Below are 23,721 nucleotides of genomic sequence, written 5' to 3'. Positions count from 1 at the left end.
GGCCCTAAACACCTGCTGGATATTCAAGATATCTCTGCTTATTGCAGGGCAGTTGGTCTAGACGACCTTTAAAGACTTCTTTCAACCCTGACTATTCTGATTTTATGATTTCCACAACTTTAGGAAGACTAAAACTCTATAATAAACCAGAGCATAGCTATGCTGTCACTTTATGCGCTGAACTTGTTTTAGTTTGTGATTGTTGCTCCTTGTTCTGTCACTGGGCACTGCTGAAAAGTCTGGCACCATCCTTTGGCATGTGCCTTTGAGATATTTCTATACATTAATGGGATTCCCTCTCAGAAACCTATGGATGACTCCTGCCATCCGTGCTATACTTAGACTTGAATGCACTAATGCTGGCTTAACCTAGTGCACAAAACGAGAACATCTGTGTGTCAGACTAAGACCCAGTTGTGGGAGACCTTGTTGGGCTTCTTAGGACAAGATGAGCTGCCTGGACTTGATGATCTTGGAGGTTTTTTCAGCCCTAATGATTCTGTGATTCTGAGCTAAGGAATCATTAAACCCAAATGGGTGGCCTCCCACTCAAAACGGGAAGGAAGATTCATAAATGCTCATAGTTGAAAGGAACAACAAAAGCCAGAGGGTTTGCAAATAATCAGAAAGTTTTATTAGTAAATTACACACTTGGCATGGAAATTGGTATTTTAGTCCCTAACCTACTATATAAGCACATGGGAATGAGTTTTAGATAAAGAGGTAGCGTGAAAGAGAAGACAGAAAGGGAAGATGTGAATTTAAGAGGAGGAGACAAAAAGAGAGAAGAAGAAATAACCCACTCCTGGTTCCGGTATTGATCCAGCTGAAGGGATGTCAACGCTGGTGTCAGAATCGATCCAGCTTCATGCATACAGCCAATGGGATATCCTGTGGGCACCACTCGGTTTTGGGGGATACTTCTCTGGACTGATTTCCCTCTCCTAAGCGTTTCTCACTTTCTATGCAATCAGTTATTATGGGCAGTCTGCTTTTTCAAACCACTCATGGAAATGGGTTGGAGGGCTTTGGGGATCTGAGTGGTCTGGATTCCTCTCCACAGTCCATGCCCCCACCCTTGACCTCATCCCTGTTCTTGCCGTGTGCTGTGTTGTGCCCATTTCCAGGGTCGATAAGAAGGATGCTTTTTCCCGGAAAAGTGCTGTCTTATGTAATTATGACCCTCTTTCTCCGGCCACACTCACGGATTCCCCACGGGGGGCGGCCCGTCGGGAAAAGGCCGGGAGCGGAGCAGGCTCAGGGACTCCCCACAGGCCACGCTCCTGGGCCCGCCGCACCGCTAGGGGGCGCCCCCGCTCGCCCTCCGCCCGCCGGGCGCCCCGCCCCGGGCCAGCGGAGCGCCACCATTGGCCCAGCGCCCCGGCCCCGCCCCCTCGGTGGTCTCGCGCGCGGCCTCTCCGCGTCCGGAAGTGTCGCCGTGGGTCTGGGCCTGGGTCCGGCCCGAGCGCGGCCCCTCCCGCTCCTCTCGGCCCCGCCAGTCTCCCCCGGCCGCCCCCGCCATGCACCCGCGGCGCCCCGACGGCTTCGATGGCCTCGGCTACCGCGGCGTTAGCCGCGACGAACTGGGCCCCGGCTCCAGGCCCTTCAGGAGCAGCTCAGAGCTGGGCGCCTGGGTGACCAGCCCGCCCGACATCCCCGGCAGCCGCAACCTGCACTGGGGTGAGAAGACGCCGCCGTATGGAGTCGGGACCCCTCTGGGCGGCGCCGGCTCCAACGAGGAGGCCAACCTCGGGGCGGGCGGCCCCAGCGCCGGTAAGGGAGGGCCCGGCCTGGGCCGGCCCGGCATCGGCCGCCGCCTTTCGGTGCTCCCGGGTCCCGCGCTGACCCCCGGTTCCCCTGAGCAGTGACCCGCCGGGACAGGCAAGGGCGGGCGGGCGGCGGCCCTGGGCTGTGCCGCGGCCAGGCCGAGCGCCGCCCCGGCCCTCCTTTTTACTGGCGGTGCTGAAGCGCCGGGGAAGAAAGTCCTTTAGAAGAACACGGACTGCTCCGTCTCTGCCAGTTGCGCTCCAGCACCGTATAACTCCCTGCAAATATGATCTGAGAGTGCCAGAACGCGCCCCGCAACTTCTCGTTTAGCAGTGTGCGATCAGCTTGCTTCTCATTCCCCATGTAAACAATACCCTGCGGAAACACTCCGCCCTCTTTAAAGGGCAGGAAGTGCCTTTGGGTCTTAGAGTGCTGCGTTACTGTGTTGGTGTTTGAGACTGCGTGGCTTCTCTCGGGTTTAAAGCGTGAGATGCTGACGTGAATCCTCCCCTCTCCCCCCTCATGCGTGGTAGCGAGGGAACTGTGGGACTGGTAGGATTTAAGGAAGCAACTGAGTTCAAGGCTTTTTCAGTAATCGTTGGGAAACTCAGTAAAAGCCCGCGTAAATAAAGTAATTTTAGGACTTAATGAAATTGAGGTGAATTAAGGAAAACTTGCTGTATCTAGGGTACTGTATGTTGTCTTCTTTAATTAAAAGTAGCAGTTATAGACACTTGAGTATCAAAAGATTTGTTAAATGCTAATTTACCTGAAATCGAATAATATTAGTAGAAAAGTCTTTCTTACTTGTAGTGCAGTCTTTTTATTCAGGTCTTAGAAATTATGAGTACAGCCTTTAGTTGGACAGTGCGTTTTTTCTCCCCTTCTGCACATGGAAAGTGTGTTCATTCTGCACTTTGGAGGACTGATAAGGAGTTGCTGTAATCACTGAATCCAGCAGCTGCAAATGATATCTTACCATTTTTGGGAGGGCTGTCATATTTTTGTGGAGCCCCACTGAAGTTACTGACTTTATCTATGCCTTCAGACTCCTTGCACTCTGAAGATTGTAGGGCTGAGCATTAACTTTAAAATGCCTTTACTGTTCTCTGATGGTCGTCTTAAAGTCTCTTCTGATAATTCCTAATGCGCACATGTCTGTCTGGTAGCAGACAACAGAGAGCTGAATTAATTACTTTTGTAATTTTCCAGTAACTGGATTTTTGCAAAGGACTGAAGATAAACAACTGGCTTGAAAATTTGCTTTATATTGATGTTTGTTACTTCATCTATAGTTTTTATTGGTAACATCTCCCAAAATTCTTCCTTTTTACTGTTTTAATGTCATTTTCACCTCAGTTATCTAAATTTATGTTTTATAATTACTGTAAACTCATGCATGCTAAATCTTTCAGTAGTTGCTTTGAGTTGGGTTTTATAGATATTAAAATTCTCTGTTTTGCTTTCTGTCTTTTTTTCTCTGTAAGAAAAGCATTTTATATATAAGAGTATGTACAAACTCAAATGCAGTCCAAAGTGCAGATATTCCTGGGGTAATTTTTTTTTATGTCCTCTGTTGCTGAGCTGCCATAAATATTGTGGTTTAGTGCTTGTAATTTTCTAATGCGAGTACAAGATAATTAGTTGTTCAGATCCTGTGCATGGCATTTTCTCCTATTTTGTGATTATCACTGCTGTATAATGTGGTTTTGTTTTGGTTTTTTGTCTTCTTTTTCAGAGCAATTGAACAGATTTGCTGGCTTTGGTATTGGCCTTGCAAGGTAAGAGTTGGGTTCAAAGGGGAAGTAAAGCTCTTACTTGTCTTATAAACCCTACATACACTTTTATATTGTGTTTTTATTCCAACAGTCATAAGCAGTAGTAGGTTTAGAAACCTATTAATCCCATTTAGGTTTCTGTTTTCTTTAACTGTTGCTCAAAAATACTTATGTGAATGTAAGAAACAGTTTTTTATATGGAATACCCGGGATGTGTATACCCTTTCCAAGTAATCTGAAAGTAACACCAGAAAACTTTTTTGACATTCGCAACTTCTAATAATATTTTTAGCCAATACAAATGTTTGCTAAGAAGGTGAAAATGTCTTCAGGTATATTAGCAAAGTATCCTGGGACTATGGTGTTCATCTAACCAAGTGGCCATTTTATTCTTTATTGTGGTGACCCTGATTATTGATAGTATCTTTGAGAAAGTGGTGAACTTGAAGATGCTGATGTCTAGGGAAAGTTTTACCTCTTTTGGTAGTGGCAAACTACTAATTAGTTTAATAGTTAGAAAACTGCAGTATTTTTCTGTGCCACTTGCACTTGTTGGTCGGGAGTTCAGAAACCTACCACAGATGATCCTGCAGCTTGGGGTGTTTGTAAATCTGATCTATGTCTCAGGTTTGAACAATATACAGGTAAGTACTCTGATCACCCAGGCACTTTGAGATGAAATGAATAGTTTCTCTGAATGGCTGCAACCAGGAATTCTGCTTTGGAAGTGAGAACTTTTCTGTGGAGTTTTGATTGAAATATGACTTCTGGCAGTGGTAGGAGAGTTGTTTTGGGTCAGTGGTATTTTCAGTGAAAAATTAGTACTAGTATCATTAGTATCAGTGAAAAGTTAGTACCAGTCTTTCTCTGGCCCTCCTAAGGAGAGTCTTGATTAATGATACAGTATGCAGAATTAGCATAAAACTGGGAACTAATCCTCTCATAATTGTGGTTTTGGTTTGTTTTGTACCCTGATACTTTGAGGAGGGTGAGACTAAGAACTTTGTTATGTTTTTTTGCTTATAAAAATATGTGCATACACACTTACTATGAAAAAGGCCCATATATATGTAGTATGTTAGATTATATGTAACTTGTTCCTTGAGAAGGCTGTTGGGTAGCCATCAAAAATGCCCTATTAGTTCCCTAGAAAATATATTGTTTTTCCAAGTACTGATGTGCTATTGTTAGAGACAATTAACAAAGAATTTTTTAGTGGCTGCCCATGCATTAAATGCAATTTTTCTTTAAAGCCTGTTTACAGAAAATGTGTTGGCACATCCTTGCATTGTTCTACGTCGTCAGTGTCAGGTACGTGTTTTATATTCCCTGTTCCAGTAAAAGCTCCTGTGTACTGTCATATCTCTTTATTTTCATATGCTGTATGAAAATATGTAGTATAGGAAGCTTTGCAATTTTTTATGAGACTCTGCTACATTAACACATTTCTACTTGTAGAACACATGTATTCTATTCTGCAGTTTAGCTAATTTTGAAAAATCTTACTCATTTTTGTTTGGGCAGTGGAAAGCAAATTGTAGCAAGTAAGTGTTTTGGGGTCTGCAGTGCAGCTTTCAGATTCCCATTTACAAGCAGGATACTTTGTTTTCTGAGTTCTGATTTATGGATGGTTTATTGTTTAAACTTTCAGTATACAAATGCTTAAAAGGGCTGCCCATTTCCCTAGATTTCAGTGAGAACTTACTCATATTTTTAGCTGATCTTTACAGAGTTAAAATTCTTAACATTTGAAACACCTTTATCCTTCAGAGTTGTAGTGTCTGCAAGTGTGTTTCTAAGGCTGCCATTATTTATATTTTTAACAGGTTAACTATCATGCACGGAATTACCATCTCACGCCATTCACTATTGTCAATATCATGTACTGCATCAACAAGACACAGGTCAGTATTTGGTGTCAGGCTGTATTCTGAGCACTGAGAGTTCCTGCTGCGTGTATGTACATTGAAAACTAAGTGTTTATGTAGGTGGTGTTGAAAAACACGGCTGTTATGAGGCTTTCTTATTTTTATAGTTGCAAAAATGTGTCAAGAAGATCAAGTAAACCATTATTTTTTTCAGAAGTACAGTGCTTAGTGGGGAAAGATTTATGGATATTAGAAAACAAAAGGTCCCTGAAGCTAATTCTTTTCATTAGGATTCTAAAAGTTCATTAATCATTACAGGGATAAAGTTATTGTTGAAGTGACTCCTTCCAAAGATAGTGCTGAATAAATTTCCAATTCTGCAGGGAAGTGGCAATCCTTAAACTCAGATCAGAAGGCAGGAAGAAATTCTAAATTCTGAATTTCCTATGGATGTACTTTTGACATCTTGAGCTCACTTTATCCATAGAAAATGGTGTTAAGTTTATATTACAGAATATTAAAGTGAGAGACATGCCTCCAAAATTATTGTCAGGTCTTTGAAATTACTGAAAAACAAAAATTTCTTCATAGATTAAAAAATGAGTTGCTACCTGAATTTAATGACGGAGTTGAACAGTAGAATTGTAGCCTTGTGTGGTCCGAATGTACTGAAATTTTTTAATTAATAAGTTGAAAAAATGTTTGAGTTTTATGTTACATATTTCAATACACAGGGTCCAAGAGCTCTCTGGAAAGGAATGGGCAGCACTTTCATTGTTCAGGGCATAACCCTGGGAACAGAAGGCATCATCAGTGAATTTACACCTTTGCCAAGGTATTGCGTGAGTTTTTTACTGCTGCTAACAAATTAGTAAGTTGTTGGCTTATTTTCAAATTGTTAGTAAGGCTGTTTGAAAAATACTACTTCATGAGAGCAACCAGACATTGCACAGGTGTTTCCAAACACCGTGTGGTTGTCTTGGAAAAGACAACCTTATAATCCATAAATAGTGAGGGACTCTTTCTGGCAACTATTTGTTTGTGTATGCTTAGTGGTCTAAGTATAGAAATACTGAAGCAAATTGGTCTTCGGTATGCAACTCTGTAATTAAAAAAAAAAAATCATTATTTTCTTCTTTTATTTAGGTTTTTATAGTGTGGTAATAGCAAATAGCATACCTAAGGTAAAAATTCTTGGTCTTACTAATCTGAATATAGAAAACTTGCACAGCTAATGAGCCAGCACTGACATTTTGCTGAATATTTCCACTGTCTTTGGTAGGTGGGAGAACAGAATGGCCTGCCTTAGTAAATGAGAAGGCATGGTAAATGAGCGTCCATGTGACTGGCAGCTTTGTCTTCTGACTTCCTTGACCATCAACTATGTATCTTGTGCAGAACTCTCATAAAAAAGATGTTACAAATAAAAGTCACTGACTTCATTTAAAGAGATATTCATGACTTTACATCACTGTGTTAATCTTCTGCTAAGAAGCAGTAGAATTTTTAAAATTTTTTTACTAAAAATATTCAGGGAAATGGAAACTACCATGGGTTTAAAAAGAAGAAATGTGGTTAGGCTGAATCAAATACTGTTAGGATGCATGTATCCATACTAATAAAAGTAGGCACTTGCACGTTTAAAAGCACTAGCAAAAGCTACTTCATATTTATTTTAAATATTTCATATTTAAATTGTATAGAATGTGTATTTAAGGTTTTTGGTCAGCTCATAGGCAATTGAAATTTCCAGGCATGTGCTTTCCACCAAGTGTGTTTTAGATAGAGCTCTTATGGGTATGCTTAAGTTCATGAGATGTAATATAGTATTTATATCTTCATAGTTCTGAATTCTCATAGATCTGAGCAATTATTTTCTGCTTGTGAGCCAGTTCAGCAATTTGAAAAGTAAGCTGGTGCTGCTACCAAAAGAATCAAAACTTTCTGCTGGAAACTGCTGATTCCTTCTTCTGTGCGACCCCCATCTTTGTGGAAACACAGTATGTGAACAGTCAGGAAATTAACTGGATTGGGAAAATGATCTGGCTGAAATGGTTGTCTCATACATGCACCACCCACAGCAGTTTTCTACTGCATGCTCTCTTCCTTTTTAATGGTGGCTTGCATGTTTGGATGGTCACAGGGAGGAGAAAGTTATTGCTTGTAGCAGCAGTGCCAGAAAATCTGATTTTATAGGTTATTTAAATACATTATCAGGCTCCAAAGAACGCAAAGAAGTGAAATGACAATTCCATGTTATAGTTACATGAAATAATACCCCTCTTTAGGGAGACGAGCCCAGAAATGAGTGTTAACATTTTGTACTAGTCAAACCTGTTGCATAATTCTTCTTCCACTGCAGGGACAGTAAAATGCCTTGTTTGACAGGTTAGCCTTTCACACATTAGTTTGGCTGGTTTAATTTTCCACATCATTTAAGTATTATGGGTAAGTGGATGTGATCCAAGTGTCTGAAACATGTAATGGTAAAAATTATCTTCTGTCCCTCTTTAGTGATTGACCTATGCATTTAAAATGTGATAGCTAGTAACAGCACACAATTCTTCAAAAGAGTAAAATCTTGCCTTTCTTTGATTAGAGTTATTTTAACTACAAGCAGTGTCTGATTCTGATTCCTGGGCAACACTTGAAGCTGAGCACTTTATAGCTTGTTATTAAAAATGCAAAGTCTAGTGTGCCCAGCACTTCAGAAAAGTATCTGTGCCTCCTACTTAGAATATTGACCATATGCATTGTAAGTACATGTGGTATTGGAATGATGTCTTGAGCTAGGGGGGTTTACATTTTCTGTTTATATTTTGAAGTGTGTAGAAATACTACTTCAAGGAAGTAATTTTGTGTTAAAGACACGGGTTTTCTTCTGTTTCATCAGAATAAGATAAGGACTGGTCATAAGACAAAAACTTCAGTTATGTCCTTATGGAATTACTCTGCAATTCTTGTCTGACCTCATACTCAATTTGTTTTTGTTTAACTGTGCCAGAATAAGATTTAGATTTTCTGGAAAGAAACAACAACAGGGTAGATATAACTTAAAGAGCAGAAGAGCACAACCAAACAAAAATGAAATAAAAATGATTTCTTGAAAAAGGAAAAGTATGAAGATTTTAAAATACTCTGGTATTCCCTGAAAATTGCTTTAAGCACTTGTACATAAGGTTGCTAAATAAATGGTGGACTGATTAACGTCAGTTGCTGTGAGAGTTGCAAACATCTTACTAATAAAAACTGAAACCTTTTTTGATAGAATGTCTGACAGACCCGAAAAACTACTAGAAGTTAAACGTGATTTACTCAATGTTTTGCTATGTCTTTCCAATATGGGAAATGCTGCAACATAAATAGTAGAACACTAGTATGACAACTGGTTGTTGACACTCGTGGAAGAATTGCTTGAGAATTACATGTGAGTGGTTATTCATGTTGTGGTAAATACTTCTCTTTTTAGAGAGCTTTCACATAAATGGAACCTCAAGCAGATCGGTGGACACCTTTTACTCAAAGGGTACGTATAGCATGTGTCTTACATCTTATTATCTAAACATAATAAAACTACCAAAAGGACATAAGTAGTCTGCTGCTGTTTACTTGACAAGATGCTAACTTTTCAAATGTACATTTAAAATGCTGATTTTTTTGAACAATCTTACATACACCACTTTCACAGGTTTTGTTATACTAGATCTCTGTGTCTATGGAATTCAGCTGATTTGAAAGATTAGATTCTTTTAGACCTTACTCAGTCTGGTCACATGGAAATAGAATTTAACTAAACTTTTGACTGAAGCTTATCCCAACTTGTTGATATACATTTTAGTAATTGAGTTATACCTTTGTTAATTTTCTCTCAGGAATAATTTGGTAGATAAGTTTATCAACTTCCAGGTGTCTGTTTGGCTAAAATTATAGTGTATCACTATGTTAATTCTTACATTGTTAATTTCTACAGGTTAACACGTGTGATAGCAATGCCTTTTTATTCTGCAAGCTTGATTGAAACTGTACAGGTAACTTACCTATATTTGGAACATTTAAAAAGATACTGTTATTCTTTAGATTATGTGGAGAAATGAATCTTTGAATTCAGGTTTATGTTGCAGTAGTTGCATTTATTTTGCTTGAGGCTCTGTGACTTTGCTGAAATGGGTGTTTACTATGAAGGGTAGATAGTTAACTCTAAATCTAGAATTAGAAAGGACATTTAATGTATATAGTTGGAATATATTGCATATGAAATAGGGACATGCTGTATCTATGTGTTCCAGCAGATAAAATAAAAAGAAGTCAAGTATAAAGTATCTTTGCTGGGAAACAATTAAAATTTAAAAAACCAGCATCTCTCTCAGCCTTTTAGGTAGGTAATCTTCTGTGTAATGGATTGTTTATGAAAATTCCACCGAGATCTGAGGATTTTAAGATTAGTAGCTTCAGTTGTTTGCAAGTATTTTAATGAACAAGAGTGTATGTGTGTGTGTGTGTGTGTTAAAAAATATGTTCTTGAGTTCCTGGAAACATCATCATAAGCTTACTAGAAACATCACAGAGGTAATGATATCATTTGTGAAAATTTTTATACTGTATTAATCGGTTCAGGGGACAACTTGACTTGCCAGATTTGTGTTACATTCCTGTGCTACCAGAGGATAATGACCAGTGACAAACGACAAATCAGAGAAAGATTGTTGGATTTCCTACTAGCAGGTTTATATTGAAATAAATTGTTTTAATTCTGATAAACCATGCTGTTAAACAATTTCTGTTTTGAGACTTACCTAAGTAAATACATTTCATCAAAATAGCTGTAAATGGTGGAAATTTATAGTTGTCACATTTGTTCTTTTGTCATTAGCATCTCAAACCTCATGGTGGCGTGTTAGGCCACAGCAAGAATGGTTTTGAAGTGCTGTGACTGTGATGCAGTGATGTGGGACAGAAGAGGAGTCAGTAGGGGTTGTGCTGCTTAACTTGTACTTAAAGTTTGCATCAACGTGTTCTCGGGCATTTAAACTGGTTTCTCTCCCACACAGAAGAGACTGGAGGCTCTGCAGGCTGTTTAGTATTTCCTCAAAATACCGAGGAATATTCTGGTGGTTTATTCTGGCATGAAGTCAGGATATACACCACATGAATTCAGAGACTTTGACATTTAGGAGAGCACAGAAATCTTGAATTTTTGGATGTAAACCATGTGATAAAACACTGGAGTATAAGCATAAGTAGGGGAAAAATGTTTTTAGCTTAATCCTACACTCACAGGTGGAATGTAACAGAGTAAATAATTATTAGGCAATTTCTGTTTTCAGTATGCCTACAGAAAAATTATCTCTTCACAAAGGGACTGCATGGGTAAAGAATACTACTTTAAATGCACATAATGCTATGAAAACATTCAAGACTGAGCTTATTAAATTCATGTCAAAAATGACCCTTCAACACTACTTATATAACTTTACTATGTAGATTTAAGTTCAAAAGTTATAGTCATAGTCTTTAAAGTAAAGAAATTAAGTAATAATTAAATAAATAATTAAATAAGTACTTCGTGGCATTTTGCTCCAGATGTAGACATTCTAAGTTCATGACTATTTTCCATTCTACTACTTCAGCAGTAGGCTGAAAGTTGAATTTCTTTGGTAGAAACACAAATGACTACCATATACATTAAATGGGTTCATTCTTTGAAAAGGAGCTTAATTCAATGCTGTGAAAAGTGTCATAACAAGGGACTTTTATTTGTACAGCTGTGTAGCCACAATAGCATACAAGTGTTCTAGAACTTCAACAATGCTGAAGTGTCAGAGTGGATGTCAGGATGGTTTTGAAGTGCTCAGCACGAGTTGTAACTCCTTCTTTGTGATTATAGAGTGAAATAATTCGAGACAATCCTGGCATCCTGGACTGCGTGAAAGAAGGAATTGGCAGAGTTGTAGGTTTGGGAGTACCCCATAGCAAGCGTCTGCTTCCCCTGATGGTCCTGATTTTTCCCACTGCTCTACACGGAGTTCTTCACTACGTCATCAGTTCCATCGTCCAGAAGTTTGTCTTGTTTGTTTTGAAAAAGGATAATTCCCACAACCTTCCAACTGAGAGCTCCACTTCTGTGCAGAGCATGCTGGATGCGTATTTTCCAGAACTTATTGCTAGCTTTGCTGCTAGCCTTTGTGCTGATGTCATGCTTTACCCACTGGAAACAGTTTTGCACCGCCTTCATATTCAAGGGACACGCACAATAATTGACAATACAGACCTTGGCTATGAAGTGCTTCCAATCAATACTCAGTATGAGGGAATGAAAGACTGCATAAATGTTATAAAACGTGAAGAAGGAATGAAAGGTTTTTATAAAGGATTTGGAGCTGTTATAGTACAGTATACCTTGCATGTGGCAGTTTTACTGCTTACCAAAATTATTTACTCAGCACTGCTTCAAAATGTTTCTTAATCTGTCCAAGTCTGGATCTAGCACATTGGACATGATTGAATTGCTAACCTAGTTACTGTTTAAATGGCTTAGAAAATGAACTTTGGGGAATCCACTCTGTGGAGGCTCCTTACACTGTAGAACAACTTGTTTTAAAAATGGGGATATAGTTTCCAAAATGTAATTAAAAAAGAACTGTTTAAAATTTACAGACACAAATTAAATATGTCACGTGCAGTCATACAAAGGGGATAAGATTTCAAATGTGATTGCATTGAGGATTTACTTTTCCTCTTAGTTCTCTGATAGAAGGAATGGATATGAATTGTTAGTATCTGCTTTATAAGCATCACATCTGATATTTAATATGGACTGTTATCCAGTTTAAAGGAATTTATTTTCTTAAGTTATAAGAACTCGCAAGTAGGGGGCTGATGGCTGTACTGGTCTTCTGAAAATGTTTCCAGCTTCACTGTTAATGGAACTGCGAGTGAAATAGAAACTGTAAAAGTGACTTAAGTAGGCTTAAATGTTTTTACAGGTACATGGAAGATTGATTTTGCTGCAGTCTGGCAGAAGATGACAAATGGGAATCTCTTGCTTTGTATAAAATAATGAAAAATTGGTGTGGGGCAAAGTTGCACCGAATGCTGTCTTGCAGTTTGTTTGTAAGGCTTACAGTAACTGTGTCAATAAAGCAAAATAGAAACTGGTATGTGCATGTGTTAAATGCCATTTTTAGTTGACTTTCCACTGATAACTTCAGGGTTTAGTTTTACTCTGATGCTCCATATGATAGTGTAATAATTATACAGGTCTGTGTAGTAGTAGTAGTGGTGTTCAAAGTGTACAGAAAGCCTGAAAAACAATTGGCTGTTTCTAGAGTTTCTCTTCTTAGATTGGAGGGGTGTATAAAATTGTCTCCTAAAATATTTAGCACTGATGTCTATAATTTGAAGTCTCTGCTAGTTTAAATGTTTTGTGGAGCAGAGTTGTTTATGTGCAAGGGAACCACAGAAATGCGTAATTTTTGCCCTTTCCCCCCTCAGACTCAGCCTGAAGATGATTTTTAATCATTCTAAATAACCTAGTCCTTAGTTTCATCAGTAAGTATGGGCAATGGGGAGATGTTCTTTGCAAATAATAAAAGCATGTGGAAAGTCACTTTTAAAATTACGAAAGGCTGCTGACACAGTTTGCCTTTGCCCACTCAAGCTAGGGCTGCCTGGCTAGCTCAGTCGGTAGAGCACAAAACTCAGTCTCAGGGTCGTGGGTTCGAGCCCCATATTGGGTGCCAGCTGACACAGTTCGCCTTTGCCCACTCAAGCTAGGGCTGCCCTGCTAGCTCCAAGGCGAGCCTGTGCCAAGAGTGGCCTTTTCCTGGGATCCTGGGAATCCAAGCTGTGACGATACTGGTCTGAGGGAAAGTAAAGAGCGCACGAGAGTCCTTTTGTAATTCCAGAATAGACTTTATCGGAGAGGGATGGGGAACAACAAAAGGCAGGGAACACAGACGTGCAGCAACTTAAATAGGAGCCCTCCCGCATGGGCGGGTACAATACAGCAACCAATCGCTACAGCTTAGGGGCGTGACTAAGGCGGGACTAAGTTTACACACAGCCAATAGAGGGAAACATAGGCGGAGACTATAACACAACATCGAATCATGTGCCAAGAAGGGGATGACTGATACAGAACGTGCTGGAAAGATAGGAGGGGCCAAGGGGGACTGACAACCATGTGGGTTGGGGCTAGGGTGACGAGCAGGGAAGAATCTGGAATATTGGAGGGGTTCGGGGATGATGGACAGGGGTAGAGGCAGGAAGGGGAGAGTCCAAAACATCAAACTGGGGGTGCAACATAGGGATGAACCATTGTAGAACTAAGTACAAACCAATTAATACAATATAAAACCACACACCACGACAGGCTGCTACTTTTTTCACATTCATATGTGGCAAGTCTTTTTGTGAATGATGTAAACTGATCTGTGTTTTAATCATTAATCATTGTGTAGTTATCACTTATGGAAAGTACTCATAGTAAAATAATGCAAAGATGTTGCTCTTTGTAAGTTCTGACTTCAGATCAGATGTACCTTATTATTAATCTAACTTTCACGTGTTTTAAATGCTTAAGTGTTTAAATGGAAAGTACGGTGAACTTGGAAAGTGGTTTCTTTTGAAATACTATTGATTGCACTTTTAATGTATAGTGTATTAAATAAAATGAGAATTCACTGTAAGTATTATAAATTAACTCACCAAAGAATGATGTAAAGGAATCCTGTTTTGTGTGTTAAGTTTTACTGTATAGACTCCAGAATGGCATTTTCAAATTTCTTAACTTTCCTAAGTGCAAGAACATGGTGAATTAAACTACACATGCAAGAGCTTAGGTAAAATACTCAGTTCCTGGGCTGGTTTCTTTTAAAATTTCTATGAGTATAAATATGCTCATGCCAGAAAGTCATCCAGATTGGAAAGGACCTCTCCAGGTCATGCAATCCAAATTCCTCCTCGAAGCAAGGACAGCATTGCCTGGTATATGCCCTGGTCCAGTCAAGTTTTTAATACACGAAACTGGCCTTTTTCAAAGGTGTTAAATGTTGCAAACAATTTTGTCACAATTGCCTTAAAGCAATAACTAAGCGCAACTTGCAGTCCAACATTTCCAGATGTGTCTGTAAAATTGGCCAGTTCTGTTTTTCTAGGAATAAAATTTTAGGGTATTTTGCCTTATGAAGGGGAGGACTTGCCTTTATATATTTTTCAACAGGGGAGATTGGTTCTCAAGAGTGGCACTAGAGACTGCTATAATATTTTATTGTGACAAACACTTGCTTTCGTTGCTGTGTTTTACAGTTGCGGTCTAGGTTCTCAGATCCGTAACTTTAAAGCAGGGTGACAAAGAATGCTGTCAGTGCAGAGCAGCTGTTCTGCAGTGGAAAAAAACCTTTTACTTTGGGCTGTTCTTTTTTGGTCTTCTTCCCAGCAGTTAGAATGAACATGTTTCGATTTTTCATCTGTACTTCTTTTATTTTCCAAAACACAATACATTTTGTCCAGAGTTGCTGGGCGTTTGCCCATACAAAAATGTAAATTAGTTTGGGCTGAAAACCATAATTTTAACCTTTTAAGTGTTTCTGGTTTTCGTTTGGATTTTAAATCTGAAGTACTCAATTTTTAGCCCACACAAATGATCAGTAGGTGGCTTCAGCAAGAGATGCCACTGAAAATTACAAAATACTGAATTGGCTGTAGAAAGTAGGTTGTGGTGAAATATGAAGAATTCTTACACACCCTTGTACCTGATACAATTTTTTGTGCCTTGTTTTTCTTACGACATTTTTTTTTTTTAATCTTTAAAGGAGAGCTGATTTCAAGGTCAATTTTCCTGAAGAAAGACAGACTCCAATGTTTCCCCCAGTGAATAATTACTTGGCTTCTGATCCATGTTTCTTAAAAGGAAAGCCTTCATGTGCAGTAAATGACAATAGACCAGGCAGGAAACTTTGAACTATGAGGCCTCCTGGAAACAGGCAAACATCTGCCTCTGTTCTTTCATGGACAGCATACACATCACACTTGGCTTTTAGTTGTGTTCGAGTGGAGCTTTTAGATCCAGTGTTGGTGCCAATACTGAATTCTCCAGGATTGCTCCACCTGTGTTCATTCCTTTTACCGGATCTACTCTGAGGTACCCGAGTTGGTCTGCCTCTGGGTACTGTCTGTAATAATGTGAAATGCCCAGTTTTACAGATTTATGCAGAATTTGTAAGACTCAAAATTACATGTTTTTCTTAGAGCCTCTGAATTTAGCAGCAAGTTCAAAGCAAGTATATAGAAGGTATTCATCTCACGTGGTCATTCAGCTGGATACATGTGTGCAGCTACAAACACTGCGAGAATCACAGAATATCCTGAATTGAAAGGGACATACAAGGATCATCAAAGTTCAGCTCCTGGCCCTGCACATGGCACCCCAAGAATCACACTAAGTGCCTGACAGTATTGTCTAAACACTTCTTGAACTCAGGTGCTGAGACCATTTCCCTGGGGAGCCTGCTCCAGTGTCCAAACACCCTTGTAGGCAAGAATCTTTTCCTAATACTCAGCCTGAAACTCCCCCAACACAACTTTAGGCCATTCCCTTCCATCCTGTCACTGGTAACCAGACACAAGGATCATCTGCCTGCTTCCTCACCTTCAGGGTTTGCAGACTCCCCTGGTATCTCTCCTTAGTCTCTTCTTCAGGCTGAACAGACCAAGTGACCACAGATGCTCATCGTAAGGCTCCTCCTTCAGCTCCTTCATCATCTTTATGGCCTTCCTTTGGACACTCTTAGTAACTTTATATCTTATATTATGGCACCCAAAACTGCCCCCAGGACTTGAGGTGAGGCTGCCCCAGTGCAAAGCAGAGCAGGACAGTCCCCTCCCTTTCCCAGCTGGTGATGCTGTGCCTGATGCCTCCCAGGACAGGGCTGGCCCTCCTGACTGCCAGGGCACTGCTGGCTCATGTCCAGCTTGTCATCCACCAGGATCCCCAGGTCCCTTTCCATGGTGCTGCTCTCCAGCCTCTCATTCCCCAATCTCCCCATACAACCAGAGTTGCCCCATCCCAGGTGCAGAATTCCTGCTGAACTCCACACAGCTGGTGATTGCCCAGCCCTTGGCTTCATCGAGATCTCTCTGCAGGGCCTCCCTGCCTTTGAGGGAGTCAGCAGCTGCTTCCAATTTATTGTCATCAGCAAACTTTTTTAGTGTACTTTGCAGTTCTGTGTCCAAATCATGTATCAAAATATGAAGAGCACAGGGCTGAGGATGGAGCCCTGCTGAATCTCACTAGTGACAGGTCACCAGTTTGATGTCACCCCACTCACTGTCCCTGTTTGTGCCTGACCTGTGAGCCAGTTCCTCACCCATCACATGATGTGTTTATGCAGCTGTGGGCTGGGTGATTTGTCCAGAGCGATCTTGTGAGTGACAGTATTAAAAATGTTACTGAAATCCAAAAAACTTACATCAACTTTGCTTTGATCAGCCAGGTGGGTTAACTTGTCATAAAAAGAAATCACATTTGACAAAGAAGGCTTTCCCCTCATGAAGCCATGTTGGCTGTGATGGATGAGTGCATTGTCCTTCAGGTGCCTAGAATATTCCTAAAGCTCCTGGGTGATAGCTTTATTGTACTAAGGCATCACAAGTGGTAAAGGTGCTGAGTAGGAAAGATGCCCTCCTTGATTTGTTGTTCATTAACAGAGGATGTTTTGTGGCTGGATTAGTGGCTGTCTTGGCCACAGTGATCATGTAGTCATTGAGTTTAAAATCTGATGACAAGAGGAAACGTGCCTCAACTGTGGACATGAGGAGAGAAGACTTCAGGAACCAGTAATGAGGTCTCTGAGAAAATATTTTAGAAAGTGCTGGAGTTCATCAGTGCTGGTCACTTTTTAAGCACCACCACCTAAATGCACAGGAAATTCCAAAATGTTGGAAGTCAAGCAAGTGAGGCAGAAGGCTGGATTGGCTGAGCAGGGATCTTTTGGAGCTAAAGCAAGAAAAAGAACATGTATATCCAGTGGAAGCAAGGTTGGGTGACATGGGAGAAAAATAAAGATGCTGCTGTGAGGGAGAAAATTCATGCAGCCAAAACTCGGCTGGAGTTGATGCAGGCCAGAACTGTGGGGGACAATGAAAAGAGTATAATGATTTAGACTTAAATCGTTAATAGCAAAAGGCAGTGCAGAGATGACATTGGTCCATTGCAGGATTAGAGTGAACCTCCTGAACAGGGACAGAAACAAGGCAGAGGTGTTTAAGGCTTTCCCTGCCTCTGTCTCCAACACTGCTGATGGGCTGAGGGGCTCTGAGTGCCCTGAGCTGGAGGACCATGACTGTGAGTGATGAACTCTCAGCTCACCCTGAGCCTGTGCAGGATCTGCTGCTCCAGCTGGATCCCTACAAATCTATGGGACACGATGGGATTATCTGAGAATACTCAAAGAGCTGCTGATGTCATCATGAGCCTCCCTCAGTGATTTAATGATTTTTGAAGATTCTTGGGAATCCATAGAAGTCTCAGTTGACTGGAAGCTGGTGAATGTTGTCCCAGTTTTCAAGAAGGGTAAGAAGGATGAGCCAGGAAACTGCAGGGCTGTCAGCCTCCCTTCAGTGCCTAGTGAAAATATAGGGAAGTTTATTTTGGGAGTTACTGAAAACCACCTGAAGAATCTAATCAATGTACCTATGTAAATGAGGCCTGTCTCTCCATTAATACACAACTTCTTGCTGAGCTCTAAGATGTTTCTTGGTATAATTCAGGGCTAGTCATGGTCACTGTCAAACTATTTACTTTTTCATAACCAGGGAGAAGGGGTCACAGACTAAATTTTTTGGCTAAATGGTTGTTGCTGTGAGATATGACAGCAGCATATAATGGCAGCATTCCCTCACTTGAATGGGAAGAGAGGTGGTAGGAAAATGTGAATAAACTATTTGTTTAATTTTGCTTTAGAATACGTAATACATATTCTAAATATTACATTCACATGTACGTATATGAATGTACATATTTACATACATATGGACATATATATTACATTCATATGTATGTAATATATACATATAATACACATAATACAATATGTAATACATAGGGCAAGGGCAAAAGAAGGGAAGATCTTAATTTGATAAAAACTGCTGGCATGTGTTCTTCAAAAGCAAATCTGAATTTAAGGACTTGGAAAAACTTGTACTTTCAGATTTTTTTGATAAAATAAAGACAATTTGTTCTTTACCTTCTGCACTTCAGGCTCCTCACAGATAGCCTTACGAACTGAGAACATAATTTCAGGGCAAAAAAGGGGGCAATATTGAAAATGGAATGTAGAGACTGTCCATAAATGCAGAGACACGAAAGTCAGTGATTGAAGTTCTCAATTGTAAAAACTTAATAAAATGTAGAAATGTCCTAATGTACATATGTAGTATATATGTCCAAATGTATTTATGTGTGTATTTATGTCATATTTATGTCAGGTTTCATTTGAAGTCTATTTCAGCCTTTATGTTTCAAATGGTGTTTTTAAAGATAGGTTAAAAACACTAACTGTGTCAACCATGATATACCTTTTTTCCCTCCTGATATTTGGAAACTGACTCAACTAAAACCAGCTACTCTTTCAGCCTTTTCAATAGGAAAAAAAAAAAGCCTTCTACATCTTCTATTCAAATCAAGGCACCCTTTCAATAGATTCAAATACCATCATACAATGGTTCTAGTACGGCAGTTACAGATTATTTTGTTTGTTATTATTCAAATTGCTAATGAGTTGGCTGCAGTATATTTTGCCTGTGGCAGCTTGATCTAGGTGAAATACTGTATCACTCTTCTATTGTTTCCAAAACATAGGGGCAGAATGTGACTCTACCCACCAAAGTAATAAAATCAGAAGGGACGTTTTAGCTTTTACCTGAAATTCTGAGTCTTGCTCTTATTTCACAATCTTATGCTTTGCACTAAGGCAGGTCCAGAGTAAAGGGCCTTTTCTACATGGAACTTGACTCTGTTCTGCCGAGATGCTTTATGTCTTTGCCCAAACTGAATTTTTGCAAGCAACAAACTTGTAACCTGGTGTTCCTGATTCTTGGTTTCAGGATGTCTTCAGAAAAGAAAAACAGTAGGTTTGCTTTTACTGCAGCAGTGAATGTAACTCACTGAGGTTTCTGATATCTGAAATAGGATCCTGAATTTATGTATCTAATACTGGAGCCTTTGAGCATTATTTGTAGGAGGAATGACCATTATGCACAGATGCCTTGCTGATACCAGCTCAGTTCAGTACCACTCGAAGTGATGTGACACCTCTGATGTCCACACAGCCCCCTGACATGTTTATGGTCTCTGTAGGTAGAGGTATTAGTCTAAACCTGTTGCAAAATACATGCATGGGCAGGATTGTCAGGCTCTCTTCCCATGGACTAGTTTTGTGTATGCAGAATGATACATGAAAAAAAACTAATAAAGGCATGGAAAAGAGGATTCTTGAAACCAAATATGTGCTTACCATTGAGAGCACCTTGACAAGGAGGTACAAGTCACTTCAACAGCTACTCGAGAAGAGTGATGGGAAGGAGACTTGTCATGTAGCTACTTGTGTTTCAGGAGCTTGAAAATACCTACAGTATTTTCTTTGAAAGATGGAGATTTTTTTATTCTGATACAATAAAAAGAAAAACCTGGCAAAAAGTAGGTAACTGTTGCAACACCTTTTTGACATGCTTTGAAATTAATTAAATTATATCCACTTTTTGGCTAGGTTTTTTTTAAATAAAAATCAGGTACTTTATAAAGCCTTCTTTTATCAAGGGAATTAATGTGTCATGTCCTCTTAAGCAGTTTATTTGTATTGATTTGCCAACAGAATTGGTCTAGAAACTCATTTGTGTGTTTTTTCCTCTACTGCATTTGTTTCTGATAAGTACTCTCTAATAATGGAGTTTCCTCAATGTAACACCAGTTGATCTCCATAAAAACTGCTGAGAAATGGTTCTAATTACTCTACTAAAAGAAAAATATTTGTGTATCTAAATACAGTTTCAACATATGAGGAAAAGCCAGGGGAATTGGGATTGTTCAACCTGGAACAAGTGCTTTGGGGTGACCTAATTTTGGTCTTCCAGTACCTGAAGGGAGCTCACAAGAAAGATAAAGAGGGACTATTTACAAGGGCATGTAGTGACTGGAGAAGGGGAAATAGTTTCAGACTGAAGGGGAGTAGGTTTAGATAAGATATGAGGAAAAAATTCTTTACTGTGAGGGTGGTGAGGCCGTGGCACAGAGAAGCTGTGGCTGCCCCATTGCTGGAAGTCTTCAAGGCCTGGTTGGATGGGGCTTGAAGCAACCTGGTCTGGTGGAATGTATCCCAGCCCACAGCAGATGATCTTTAAGGCTCCTTCCAAACTAAACCATTCTATGATTCCACAGTTTTTTCCAGTGGTACTAAAAAACAAGACATTTTAGTTGTAAGGGAAACATGCTGCTGACATGCAGTAACTTAAAATTTTTTGCATTTCCAAACAAAAATCAATGTGCACTTGCTCTATTAATTAGTAGAGTATTAGGAAAAGTTTAGAGTGTGGATTACAAAAGGTTGGAATCCTAAGGATTCTGGGAAGCTCTTTAACTTAAACTACTTGGCACACTAAGATTTCTGCTTGCACAGTAGGACAGCCATCAGCACATGCCAGCACAGATGCAGTCCTCTCATCTATGGAAAGGAAAGGGAATTCAAAGCATGATAGTCCTCTTATGGTGTACACCTTCCTCTGTGTTTTCCTCCCCTCTATAAAAAAAAAATGTCAATAGTCCTCACATCTTCAAACTCTGCCAATTGTGTGGCGTTACCATGTCAGGATAATTCTCGGTGTAATAATCATCATGAAAATGACACTGGGGTGGGGCTGGATTTCCTGGAGCTCCTGCAGAGCTGTGGATGAAGTAGGGTGTGCTAGCAGTGATCTCAAAGGGAAGCAGAGCTGCCAAAGAAGTGAGACTGTACCTCTTCTGGAGTTTGTACAAACCCTACATTTTCTTCTTTGTCCCTCCTGCACACTGTCCATAGCAAGGTATTTTGGGTCTGTGTTCTCCATATGACAAAGAGTCCAAATGACAGCCAAAATGATACCTGTTCTTTTGCACAAGGGTCATCTTCATTTCCTTTCTCTGTGCAAGTCTCCAGGATGGTTTGTTGACCATTCCCTATGGCTTTGTGTGCACCGTGGATTGGTATAAAGTATTTGTCAATATTTCAATGTTTAGGGGGAAAAATTAAGTCTTGCATTTTGACCCTTGAAATTAAAATCCCAGAAAAAGTCTGTGTAGTAAGTATCTGTAGAGTAAGATTTATTAAACTAATGACTTCTTCTGTTAGAGGGAGTATTTCTACTTGACAGGAGACACTTTTCACGTGCTAGAGTTTCTCCTCTCTTTTCTAAGATTCCTCTTTTATGTCCTGCCTGGCTTTATACATAATTTCAGTGCCTCTTTAAGTACTAGCTGTCTACCCTCTCTTCAGTTGCTCCACCTTTTTTTAATTTTTCTCTCTCTCTTTGTTTTTCATATGTGCCTTTTCTGGTTTTGTCCTGTATGTCTCTCCAGTGAAATATCCAGTCCCTGTTCTCTTCCTTGTTTCCTTAGATGAGGGGCACTCTGGCTACTCATCACTGTGCATGATGCTGCCCAAAGCTTGTCATGGACCACTTCCCAGAAGTTATCACCAGGACAAACAAATTGAGTGTTACATGGAGACTGTGAATTTTACTCTGCACTGATGAATTCACGGGGTGGTGAATCTTTGCTTCACATTTCAGATGGATGAGATTAAAAGTCATGCAGCTGAGTTAGTCTCAAATAATGTTCTGTTGGCAGTTCCTGCTATACTTTAACATATATAACACTGTACATATATATGCAAATTGCTGCATTAGAGCTGTAACAGGAAGCATGTAGCTATGCAGCAACTGGGTAGGGATAGATGTTAAAAAGTAAGAAGTTACTCTTTGTAATAATTGAAGCAAATTTCTAAAAGGTGCCTAACTTTCTGCATTTACAGTGTTTGCAATTATTTTACTTTAATAGCTGAAGCAAAAGGAAGGGAAATAACATTCCCAGTACTGATGTATAACAATCACAGGAACAAGTTCTTGCATGGGATTATAGAAATCTGGCTGGGATGCAGAAATATTTGCTGAGACCTTAGTGAGGATATAAAAGTTCTCATTTGCCAGAAGCTGTTGCACTTTTATTTCTCTCCTAAGAGCAACAAAATTATGTGCAGTTACTTTCTGTGTGAAAAACAAGCATGTGGTTGACAGGAGCTTTAACAATAAACCATTTATTTGGTCCCCAGTTACTTTTTGAGATCTGTGTGCCTCTCTTATAGAGGCATCTTTGTTAATGACTATTCAGTCCAGTCTCTTCTGGCTTAAGGTGGCTTGTGGTGTGGTCACAGGTGGCTTGTGCTCTTTAGTTTGCTGCTCTCGGTGTCTATTTCTTTGTCCATTGGAGTTCTGATTTAGTATCTTGCAGCTGGCTGCTCTTCAAGCACCAGAAGCAATATCTTACTGTTAATGATGTACTTTGATCATTTAATCTCAGCCAGCAACTAAGCCCCACACAGCTGTTCACTCACTCCCCTGTGGTGAGATGGGTAAGGGAATTGGAAGAGAAAAAAAAAAAAGACAAAACTTGTGGGTTCAGGTAAGGACAATTTAATAGGAAAAACAGAAGGCACACACGTGCAGAGCAAAACAAGGAATTCATTCACTGGTTCCCATGGCTGGGCAGGTGTTCAGCCATCCCTAGGTGAGCAGGACCCCTTCATAGCAGTGGTCACTCAGAAAGAAAAACACCATAATTTCTCTTGAAGTCCTTCCCTTCCTTCTTCTCAGTTTCATATGCTGAGCATGATGTCATATGCTGTGGTCATTTATCCCTTTGGTCAGTTGGGGTCACCTGTCCCAGCCGGGTCCCCTCCCAACTCCTTGTGCACCCCCAGCATTCTCACTGGTGGGGTGAAGAGCAGAAAATGGCTTGGCTCAGTGCAAGCCCTGCCCAGCAACAACAAAAATATCCCTGTGTTGTCAACACTTTCCAGCACAAATCCCAAACACAGCCCCATGCTAGCTACCATGAATAGAATTAACTCTACCCAAACCAGAAGAAGCAATTTGTCCATGCTAAATCAATCCTGGAGAATTACCCAGTGTTATAATAATATCACCTACCTGGTTAATCAGACCAAACAGAGCAACATCATAATGATGCTAAACTGGTAGTTTTGATACAGCTCTGTTTCTGG

At 40.0% G+C, this 23,721-nt stretch overlaps 1 protein-coding gene across 3 annotated transcripts; it reads left to right on the top strand.

Moving 5' to 3' along the window:
- The first annotated feature begins 1,368 nt into the window (after positions 1-1,368).
- On the top strand, positions 1,369-12,570 carry SLC25A46 (solute carrier family 25 member 46). 3 transcript variants are annotated; one of them, XM_088156651.1, is made up of 8 exons: positions 1,369-1,773; positions 3,506-3,548; positions 4,799-4,856; positions 5,372-5,449; positions 6,148-6,248; positions 8,883-8,939; positions 9,384-9,441; positions 11,298-12,570. In XM_088156651.1, the coding sequence occupies exons 1-8, from the start codon at positions 1,521-1,523 to the stop codon at positions 11,874-11,876; spliced, it is 1,227 nt and encodes a 408-aa protein (XP_088012777.1). In that variant the 5' UTR covers positions 1,369-1,520; the 3' UTR covers positions 11,877-12,570. The 3 variants fall into 3 exon arrangements, with proteins under 3 accessions (XP_088012777.1, XP_088012778.1, XP_014732804.2); XM_088156652.1 differs by having other exon boundaries at positions 1,422-1,680; XM_014877318.2 differs by lacking the exon at positions 1,369-1,773 and adding an exon at positions 2,796-3,071.
- Positions 12,571-23,721: the final 11,151 nt, after the last annotated feature.

Source organism: Sturnus vulgaris, chromosome Z (assembly GCF_052056855.1).
Source record: "Sturnus vulgaris isolate bStuVul1 chromosome Z, bStuVul1.hap1, whole genome shotgun sequence".
In the NCBI taxonomy this organism is placed as follows: domain Eukaryota; kingdom Metazoa; phylum Chordata; class Aves; order Passeriformes; family Sturnidae; genus Sturnus; species Sturnus vulgaris.
This window is presented reverse-complemented; position numbering and strand designations above follow the sequence as displayed.